General features: G+C 62.8%; 1 protein-coding gene across 1 annotated transcript; it reads right to left on the bottom strand.

Annotated features, from left to right (window-relative positions):
- Positions 1-770: 770 nt before the first annotated feature.
- BCAM (basal cell adhesion molecule (Lutheran blood group)) lies at positions 771-10,068 on the bottom strand. Its single transcript, XM_026013855.2, has 15 exons — positions 9,915-10,068; positions 7,969-8,090; positions 7,253-7,481; positions 7,099-7,169; positions 6,809-6,905; positions 6,537-6,719; positions 5,975-6,111; positions 5,446-5,602; positions 3,411-3,526; positions 3,174-3,315; positions 2,891-3,027; positions 2,556-2,700; positions 2,308-2,452; positions 1,353-1,470; positions 771-1,250 (listed from the first exon to the last, which is right to left on the bottom strand). The coding sequence occupies exons 1-15, from the start codon at positions 9,994-9,996 to the stop codon at positions 1,245-1,247; spliced, it is 1,887 nt and encodes a 628-aa protein (XP_025869640.1). The 5' UTR covers positions 9,997-10,068; the 3' UTR covers positions 771-1,244.
- Positions 10,069-10,636: the final 568 nt, after the last annotated feature.

Genomic DNA, 10,636 nt, shown 5'->3' with positions numbered 1-10,636 from the left:
AGGGTGGTTGGGCTCAGGGAGGTGGCCACCATTTGGCCAAGGTCACACATGCCTCCCCTCCCACCACCTTCCCCCTGCTTCTCAGCTGCTCCTTTCAACCTTTTTTCTTTCCCTTGCTGACTGTAATGATCTTTGAGTCCCAGTTGTGTTTCTCTTTGTCCCAATTTCTCTGTCCCTGCCTCACTCTCCCCAAATCTGTATCTGACTCTAGGGCTCTCTCATCTCTGAGCTTCTGCAGTCCATCCCCCCATCTCCTCATCTTTCCATCCCTGTCTCAAGTCGCTCTTCCTTGACCTCAGTAAGTCTCTCTAACTGGCCTCACTGTTTCTACTGTCTCGCTTTTCCACCCCGGAAACCCTTTTGCGGGTTCCTCCAAGCCACCCCTCCTTCCCTAGGGAATCGTCAGTGGCAGGCACCAAGCTTTTCTCAGAGGGAGCGGCTCCATCCCTAATTCCATCCACTCCGCAGCTCACAGAAAGCTTTCCTTCTGGCCTGCAGCTTCAATTCCCTCTTGGGCTCTGCAAGAGAGGCTGAGAATTTTACTTAAGGGAACAGCACCCCCACCCCCACCCCAGCCCGCACTGGTTCTCACCACCCTCTGGACCTTGGCACCTCTCTCTTCCACCCTTGGCCAGCTGAGTCTCTCTCTGCTCTCTCTTATTTATTTCTCTATGACATCAGACTTCTCCCAGGTCTTGCAGGGGGGATGGGAGCATCACCTGCACCCCCTTCTCTCATCCTCTGGAGGCGGCTCTGGCCACAGCATGGTGTGATGTGACAGACAGCTTTTATTCTAGACTCCAGTGTCCACAGATGATGGGGTGGAGGTGGGGGCAGGGATGAGGATCCAGTGTCAGACTATGCAATAGGACGTCAGGTGGGGCAGGGGACCAGCAATGCAGGCAGGAGGTAAAAAATCGCCCTGGCCCGCCGACCCTCAGAGCCTTGGAGCCTCGGAGCCTCGTCCTGTCCCGGGCCAGGCCCTGGGCTTGGGTCCAGGAGCTATTCTGGGGCCTGAGAGTTACATTCCCTGGAGGAAGGTCCCCTCCTACCCACCCTCCCTCCCTCCCTCCCCGCAGCAGTGGCTGCTCTAGGTCCCTGCCCAAGCCTGCAGAGGAAGGAAGGGAAGGGAGGGCCCAGAGGGAAGAGGGAAGGTGGGGGCGGCAGCCGTGTGAACAGGGCTGGTTATCTGATGCTGATTCTTTGATGTCAGGTCCAGTAGAGCCTCTTGGAGGTCCTCAGGCTCAGCACTGGGAGAAGATGGAGAGGTCAGTCTGTGGCTGTGCCCCCAGAGGCTTTCCCGCCCCCACCCCCCAGTCCCACCACCAAGGGGTGACAGGGCCCTTACCCACCTCATCTCCAAAGCCCCCGCTGCCATGCCTGGCTCCTCCAGAGGGACCTCCCATGAGAAGGCCCGTCTGCTCAGGCCGCTCTGACCCTGAGTGGCTCAGCTCTGGCTCCCCAGCTGGCCTAGGGAGGGGAAGCAGTATGTTGAAGGAAGTCATGCCTGGGGAAGGGACTGGGGATGGGGTTGTTTGGGATGAGGATGGCCTTGGGGGATGTGGTGGGAGTGGTGATGGCATGGGGTGAGGGATGGGTGGGTTGGATGCTGTGGGAGTTGGAGATGGGGACTTAGTTGGGGGTCAGCTCCAGGGATAGTGGGTGGAGGAGGGGAGGGTGGCCACGTGATCAGGCTGGGAGAGGTTAGATGGAGACAACGGGACTGGAGTTGGGAATGGGAATGAGCTGGGGATGGAGGGGTCCTGGGGCTGGGGTTGCAGTTAAGGGAGACACCGGGGTTCAGGATGAGCTTAGGGGTGTGTTTGGGATTGGTGTTGAGGATTGAGATATGGTCAGGGTTGGAGAGGTTAGATGCAGACAGGTCTGAAGCGGGCTATAAACTTGAGTTGGGGTTGGGGACGAGGATGAGATTGGGGTTATAGAGGAGACCGGAACTGCAGATGGGGTGCAGATGGGCCTGGGGATGGGGTCTGGGGATGGTTATGGGCTGGGTGGGGTGGTTGGGGATGAGGGTGGCCATGGATCAGGTTTGAGGTTGGAGATGGGACTGCATTTCATTAGGCGATGGGGTTGGGGCTGGGATGTATTTGGGTTTGGGGCTGAGGATGGGATGCAGTCGGGGTTGGGCTTGGGGCTGGGGATGTGTCTGGGTTTGGGGTTGGGGACAGGAAGCAGTTGGGGTTGGTCATGGGCTGGGCTTAGGGTTGAGGTTGGAGGTGAAGTCAGAGTTGGGGGTAGGGGTGGAGGGGCGTATGGAGGTCAATTTCAAGGTTGCAGGCCACTCACGGAGTCCCCTTCTCCCCCCGCCGGCAGCAGCCAGGGCGACCCTTGCGTCTCATGCAATAGAAGGCAGCAACCACGAGGAGCAGGAGGCCCACGCTGACGGCCACGGCCATGACAGCCACTCCGGCCTGGGCGGTCTGGGGGGTCACTGCAGGGACAGGATGGAGGGACAGGATGGAGGAGGAGTGGTCAGCCAGCAGCGCCCCATCTGCTCCACACCAGGCTCCTCTCCCAGCCCTGCAGCTCCTCACCAGAGCCGAAGTGGAAGACGTGCTGCTTCTTTCCGTGGGGGTTGGAGGCCTCGCAGGAAACACCGTCTCGGCTCAGGGCACTGGTCACTTTCAGGGTCAGGGAGCTGCTCACCCAGCCCTGTCCTTGGAGGGCCGGCTCTGCTGGCTGTGGAGGCTCGGGTTAGCCCCCGCCCATGGGATCACGGGCTGGGGTGAGGGCTGAGGTGAAGGCACCCAGTCCCCCAGGAGGCGGAGGGGCACAATTCTCAGATCAGTGAGGGGGCAGGGTCCCCTAAGAGGCTTTGGGGAGGGGGCTGGGTCCCACAGGGCTCAGGGTGAAGAGGACTGTCCCTTACACTGCCGCCCAATTGGTTCCAACTGAGTTTGGGCTCCGGGTAACCGCGGGCAGAGCAGACCAGCCTGACTTCTTCTCCTTCCATCCAGCTGCCCTCTGTCTTGGGCTGAGTCTCTTCTGCCCTCAATTGAGGTGGCCCTGAAGGTGGTGGGGAAGGAAGAGGAGGAGGTACATCGGAGAAGGGGAAGCAGGGGGAGGGAAAGAGGAATAGCAGGCGGAGGGGCCAGCCTTTTGTCCCGGCGCCCCACCCCACTGTCCCCATCCAGACCTGCCCCAGCCCGAACCTTGGACCAGCAGCCTGAAGCTCTGGGTGCGGCTGAGGAGGGGGACGGTGGGCATGGAGGCCTCACAGATGTAGGTGCCCGCAGAGTCGAAGGTGATGGAGCTCAGCGAGAGTGTGGGGCCGGTCCCCAGCGGGACGGAGTCCTGGCAGGGAGAGGAGGGCGAGGCGGGGCGGGTGTGAGGGTGGGGTGGAGGGAAGGGAGCCAGTTCCAGGGGCTGGGGACCCCTTTTCTTCTCACCTTGGTCCAGCGCAGGGCAGGGGTGGGCAGACCTTGCACGGAGCAGTTCACGGCTGTGCTGTTGCCCAGGTGTAAGGAAAGCTCCTCCCCGGTGCTGAGCTCGAGGGGGTCCAGGTCTGGAGAGGGGTACAGACTGTCACCTTCCCTGGACCCTCACCCATGTGGTTAGGGGCTCTCCAGGGCTGTTGGGGTGCAGACGTGAATGCACAACCGTAAGCAGAGCATGTCAGTGTTCCTCCTCGTTCTCCCCGCCCCCAAGAACTTTCCATGCTCCCATCCCAGCCAAGTCTTGAGCCCAAATCTAACTCAAAACGCATAGCCCGCTCAACCATGTTCCTCCAGGGCGGCTGTCTGGGCCCACAGGGCCCGGGAGGGGTGCGGTGTTCCTTCACTGACTTACCACCCAAACCCCACTACCCAGCCTTTCATCCAGCTTTGTCTGCTCTGCCTCCGAACCAGACCGTCCCACTTCTCTCCGTCTCTGACCTCCAGGACCAACTGCCTTGACCCCTGCAGCCACCTCCCCACTGGTCTCCCTGCTGGCCAGGGTTCTCGACCCCTCCAGTCTATCCCCCCGCCCCACCTCCGAGCTGCCAAAGGGATCTTTTCAAAACACACCCTGGTCAGTTCTGCCCTTGTGCAAAATCTCACAGGGGTTCCCTAATACCCTTGGCCCAGAGGCCAGAGTCCTTGACGGAGCCTAGAGGATCCTGTCTGGTCTGACCTCTGCCTACCTCCTCAAACTCACCTCTCATCCCCCAACCTTTTATCCCAAGCTCCAGCTACCCTACTCTCTTGCCATGTTTCTCCAGTATGCCATGCTGGGTTCTGCCTCAGGGCCTTTGCACTTGCTGATCCCTCTTCCTCGAAGCTCCTCTTCAGGCTCTTCGTATTTCTGATTCCATTCTTTGGTGTCCTATCCAAATGGCCCCTTCTCAGAGGGGCCTCTCTGCCCCACCCCCATTGTGGACACTCATATTTCCCCTCCAGGACTAAAGGATCTATTCCCCCAGCTGTTGAGAAGGATGTCAGCTGTCAGCCCTCAGCTGTCAGCCCTCTCTGGGAACTGCCTCAGCTGCAGAGAGCCCCTCGCTCAAGGTCATGTCCCCTTTCTCAGGCAGCCCACATGCAATGACTGGTGGATGTGGGGCATAAAGCCCAGCCCCTTGTCCCAACTGGGGACGAATAGGAGAGGCCATCCCAGCATCTCAGTGCCCTGTCTTCTGCCTCTGCCCAATCCTACCTCCTTCCCCTTCCCAGCCTCCGTAGATGATCTCAAGGCCCTTCCCCCAAACTTCCTGCCTACAGATCTCAGAATCAGAATTGGCTTCCCGGGATGGATGAGACATCCTCCGATCTAAAATAGTCCCCGCTCTACTCGCCAATCCCATCAGTCTGGGATAGGCCCTATAGATGCTCCATCACCACTCAAATCCTCCTGTCTCCCCTACTGGACTCTGTGAAGGTGGGGGCTGGGCCGCCTAATTCAAGATGCCTCCCCAGCACCAGCCACAGGGTCTAGCTCCAGGAAAGCAGGCAGAAGGAGTGCCAAGGAGGAACAGCCTTTGCGTGGGGCTCGGGGGCAAGCAGACTGGAAAGGTTTTCTAGAAGGCCCAGACCCTGGAGACTGGCTAAAAGTGGATGATAGAAAGCAAGGGAGTTAACCTAGGAATGAGAGGAGCTTGGCTGGGATGAGGAGAAGGTCTTGGTGGGGAGGAGAGTCAGCCAGAGGTGAAGCCAGCCAGGTGGGTCTTGAAGGCCGGGGTGGATCATGTGGCCTTTTTCCCCAGGGCGCTGGGGAGCCATGGCAGGTTCAGAGCAGGGGAGGCCAGGTTTGTGCTTTGGAATGAGCTCTCTGGCTGCCTTGTGTGGGAGACTGGAGAGGGCGGGAGCAGGCACCTGGGGGCGGAGGGGCCATCTGGACCAGGAAGGACCACAGAAATGGAGAGAAAGGGTTGGCGGCAGGGCTGCGGGGGTGAGGGCAAGGGGGCCGCTGGTGCCAGGGCCCCCCTGCCCGTTCTCCCGGGACGCTCACAGGCCACGCGCAGCTCCAGGGTTTTGGAGAGCTCCGCATCATCAGCAGCATCGTAGTCCTCCACCCTGCAGCCGTAGGTCCCGCTCTGGCCCCGCTGAACCCCCTCCAGGGTCAAGTTCCCCTCAAGATTTGTTTTCAGCACGTCCTCCTGCTTGTCCTGGGTGACCAGGGATGAGGAACCCGGCTCAGGAGCTGCCCTGGTCCCACGGGGTCAGGCTGGGCTGGGGCCACCCGGGTCAGAGTCAGGCATCTTGTAGGTCAGGGGTCACCGAGTTAGCATCATCCTAGCTCAGAGCCCCCTCGAGTAACAGGGCAGAGGTCCTGCTAGGCCAGGGGTCACCCAGGTCAGGTATCACACTAAGTTAGGACTCTCTCAAATCAGGGCTCAGAGGTCCCATAGTTCCTGGGTCACCAGTATAGTCGCCTTGCTAAGCCAGGGGCCACCCAGGTGAAAGGTCAGGAGTTGGTGGAGGCCAATGTCACAGAGGTCAGGGGCCGGGACTGCCAAAGGAACGATGGGGTGAGTCACCTGAAGGCGGAAAAATGTGTATTCTGGACTGGGGCTGCCGTCCCCCCGGCAAAACAGCTGGACAGAGTCACCCTCGCGCACCCAGCCCTCGGTGGTAGACGGGCTGCCCACCCAGAACTGCACACGCTCCGTGGGATCTAAGGGAAAGCACAAGAGGGAGCAGGTCAGGGCAGACTCATGATCATGGTCAAGGGTAGGTCAGGTCAAGGGTAAAAGGCAGAGCTGGGTTAGGGGAAAGAGATCAGTGCCGCAGCAAAGGGGCAGGCTAGGGTTGGCCAAAGGACAGAGGTCCCATCTTTCACAGCTCAGATTCACACTTATTCTGAGATCAGAGGTCAAAGGTTGAGCTGTGCTGAGAGTACAGGTCAAGGGTCAAAGGTCAGCAGGGTGACTGGTCACTGAGATTCCAGGGCCCAATGTGGTGTGAGAGCGTGTGGAGCGTGTTTAGTGGGCAAACTCCATGGGGTTCAGAACACTGAGGGGAGGGTCAGAAGTCAGGGCGAGGCCACCAGACAGCTTGGAGGGTCCGAGGTCGGGGCGGTGGGGGCCAGCAGGGACTCACAGTGCAGGGTGAGGTGGAAGGCCCGGCTGTCCAGGCGGCCGTGCTGGCCCGTGGGCAGGTGGTAACGAACCGAGCAGTGGAAGGTGGCATCCCGGTCGGCCTTGTGGAGCCGCAGGTAGAGGGTGCTGGTGAGAGACTGCAGGCCCGAGGCCTCCCGGACGGTGCGGATGGTCATGTAGCCCTCTGGGAGACAGCGGGGAGGCGAGGCGGTCAGCCGCCCGGGCCCCCGCCTGGCTGCATCCCACGCCGAGCTGGGGTCCTGCGCCGCTCACCTGTGTTCACCTCCAAGGGCACCTCTAGCGGCTGCCCGTTCCGATACCACGTGATCTGGGGGGCCGGGTTCCCATTGCGGCTGTTGCAGGTGGCGATCTGAGGTGGACACAGGTGTGGCTGTGGGCTCTGACGCAGGACCCGAAGCCCGGGCCCCCTCTTTCCTCAGGACTTCTCACTCAGATACAGCAGTCCAGGCCCCCCAGGATGCTGGAGTGCAAACCTCCCGGCCCCCTCGTCTCCACCCCCACCCCCATGCAGGACCCTGGGATCAAGGTCCCCCCCGAGGTACCTCCTGGGCAGAGTCATCCACCACAGACAGGATCCCTCTGTTGGGGGAGACCTCCGTGGCCTCTGGTTTCGCTGTGGGGGAGATGGGGCGTCAGGAGCCCCTCTCCCGGGCTCCCCCCTGCCCTCCCCTGCCGGGGTGCCCCGCAGACACTCACCGAACATTTGGAGCCGCGTGGTGGCCTCGGCGGTGCCCGCCGCGCCCGCCCTCACCACGCACACGTAGTTCTGCTCATCACCCACCTGTGCCTCCGTCAGCACCAGGCGGCCGCGCGAGTCCAGCTGGTACGGGGGGCTGCGGCCCCGGGAGTCGAGCACCCGACCCTGCAGCTCGGAGCCCTGCAGCTCGGCCGAGGCCAGGCGGTGGCGGACCCCAGAGCGGTCTGCCTGTGGGCGGGGAGGGCCTCAGCTCCGGGCTGCCTGGCCTGCCCACCGCTGTCCCTTTGTGCCCCTCCCCTGACCACCACCTCTCTGATTGTCACCTCCCTCTGGTCTGTGTGGCAGGGGTTTCCTCTCCCTAAGGGTCCCTCATTCTCCACCCTGCTCTGCTCCCGTCTCTCCTCTGTTCCCGTCTCTCCTCCTCACGCACCCTGTCCCTTGGTCTCTTATCTCCTGGCTATGTCTATCTCTGAACGTTCTCTCTCCAAAGGGGGCCTCCTCCTTCCAGTCTCAGCTGTGCTCAGATACCCCGGGACCTTGGAGAGTCCTTCCCCCTGGCTGGGCCTCAACTCCCCCACCTGTACAAGGGAAAGGCAGTGGGATGCAGCATTTTGGTCCTTTGGGGCGCTGATGAGGGACTGAATATTTGCAGCCCTGCGGCACCCTGACTCCCAGCTCCCTGGCCATCCTCTGGCCCCCAGCCTGAGGCACTCACCAGGAACCATTCCAGCACAAAATGGTCGTGGGTCCCCAAGGGGGTGCAGTTCAGGGCGACGGGCTCCCCCTTCATCACCTCCACCAGGGAGGGCACAGACAAGCGCACCTCAGCTTGGGCACCTGCAGGAGAGCCATTGAGCTCTCTCTGCCTCTGAGCCCCTCCTCCCCCACACCCAGGGGTCCAGACCCCCAGCCCCTCCTCCCTCAGACCCAGGGGTCCAGACCCCCAGCCCCTCCTCCCTCAGACCCAGGGGTCCAGACCCCCAGCCCCATCCTCTCTCAGACCCAGGGGTCCAGACCCCCAGCCCCTCCTCCTTCAGACCCAGGAGCCCGGGCCCCCAGCCCCTCCTCCCTCAGACCCAGGGGTCCAGACCCCCAGCACCTCCTCCCTCCATTTCTCCTGTCTGCATCTCTGAGCTTACAAACCCATCAGCATTTCTCTCCATCTCTCTCTTCACAGAACTAAGGGCTCCTCCCCTCCTGGGCCACACAGGGCCCTCTGTCCAATCCTCCTGGGGGGTAAAACTGCACCTGTCCTTGTTCTTCCCACCAGGCCAGCCGCCCCTCCAGGGCAGTGCCAATACTGGCTCATCCCTTGGCCTCCAGCACCCTGCGCAGGGCCTGGCACAGGGCCAGAGACAGCTGTCTCTCCATCTCTGCCTGTGTGTCTCGCACTCTGGGTTTCCATCTCTGGTCCACAGTCCCTGCCTCTCCAGCAGCCTGGCACTGCCTCCTCTCTCAGCCCCTGGGTCCCTCATCATGAGTCAGGGGGCTGGGGCTGGGCCTGCAGCTGAGGTAGGATGGGTGTGTGGGGGCGGTCAGGGGGGACAGGGCTGGGCAGGTTTCAGGAATGTGGGAGGGACAGGCTGGCCCAGACCTGCCCAGCCTGGCGCCAGAGCCCCCTACCCGCCCCCTGGCCCCTCAGCCTCTTTGATGGAGCAAGGAAGGGGGTGAGGTGCATTCCCTCGGAGTAGAAGAGGGGCAAGGCCCAGGATTCTGGGTCCGGAGGCATAAGAGAGCTGAGGGGGCCTGGACTCCCATCCTAGGATCCTGGCAGATACAGCTGTTCCAATAGGGGAAACCATGCTCTCTCACCCTCTGGGCTGGCATCCTGGCATCAGCGCTCACTTCTTAGAACCTCCCTTCCCTTCCCTTCCCCGCCCAGCTTGACCCAGCCCTGCCCCTGGGGACCCACTATTTGCCATGCTTGTGCCGGGGGCCTGGATTCCCAGGCACCCACCTCTGGCCCAGGCGGGTCCCAGGAGAGGGGGTGTGGGGCCAGACTGGTGCCTGGGGTTCGTCTGAGCAAGGGACAGGAGGACAGATGGAGAGATCTCTCCGCCCTCCGTTGCCAGCCCCTGGGCCTCCTCCCGCCCGCCACCACACAGGTGTGTGGATTTATCTGGGGCCCCAGGCAGGCGGCACTGGCACTGGCACTCGGAAACACTTTCCCCACCGCCGCTGCCTAGGGAGCTGGGTTCTTTAGAGCCTGGGCTCAGAAACCAGGTTGGGGGAACCCTCCAAAGCATGTGACTCGCTGGGTTCTAGCCACAGGGTCCCTGACCCTGGCAGAACTTGAGAACCTTTGGGGGGAAACCTGGGGGTTTGCATCTCCCGTGTCTTGGGGGAAGCCACTGGAGGCCTGGACCCCCGGGTCTGAGGGAGCAGGAGCCCCGGGACCCAGATTCCGGGGGCCGAGGGCCCTCACTCGGTCCGAGGGCGGAGGGGGCTGATTCCCAGGTGCTGTCTAATCCACCGCTGTGGGATGCCCAGCCCCTTGTCGGGCTGTCCCCAGGCCCCGCATCGGGAGGGGTGTCCCCCACGCCCCCGTCTCCCTCTCCCTCGGGGTCCCCAGGTTTGGCCTCCTGGGGTCCATGGAAGCCCCTTCCCCGTTCCTTTCCCGGGGTCCGCCCCCCAGCGCCCTGCCCCCTGCCCGGGCCATACCTGGGTGCGCCCCCAGCAGGAGCGCGAGCACCAGGAGCCGCGGGGCCCTGCGCGCCCGGGCCCGGCCGTCCCGGGGCTCCATGTTCGCGGCGGCGGCGGCGACTGCCCGGGCTGCAGCTCGGCGGCCCCGGGGCTGGGAGCGACCAGGCCCCGCCCCTGGCAGCCCCGCCCCGCCCCGCCCTCCGGCCCCCCTGCGCCTCCCCCCAAACCCGGGCGCCCCGCCAGGACCTCCCACTGCCCGGAGTGGACCTCCCAGCGCACGGCCCGGAGCGGGGCTCCCTCTGCCCCCGAGCGGGCTGCCCGGTGCCCGCGGCGGTGGCCTGACCGACCAGTCTGACCAGTGTCCTGAGCTGGGACCTCAGCACTCCGCCCTGGACCCTCTCCCCCTCATTCTGCCCGGGGACCCTTAGGGCACGCACTGGCCTCTCCCAGTGTAACCGGTGGTTCTCGGCATGACCAGTGGCTTGCACTGTCCTCTCCCAGTACAACCAGTGGTGGCCAGCTTGATCGGTGGCCTGGAAGAGCTTCTCCCAGTATGCCTTGTGAGGCCCTCCCCTGTAGCCAGTGCTCAGGACTGCTTTCCTGTCTGCCCAGTGGCCTGGAACCCATCATTCCAATCTCTTAAATTTAATGGTCTTCAAACCTCAGTTCAGCCCAGGACTCTGTGATGAGGGTGGGGGGTGGGGAGCGCGGTGGGGTGCTCTTTCCTTGACTCTCCTCCC

This window comes from Vulpes vulpes, chromosome 1 (assembly GCF_048418805.1).
Source record: "Vulpes vulpes isolate BD-2025 chromosome 1, VulVul3, whole genome shotgun sequence".
In the NCBI taxonomy this organism is placed as follows: Eukaryota; Metazoa; Chordata; class Mammalia; order Carnivora; family Canidae; genus Vulpes; species Vulpes vulpes.
This window is presented reverse-complemented; position numbering and strand designations above follow the sequence as displayed.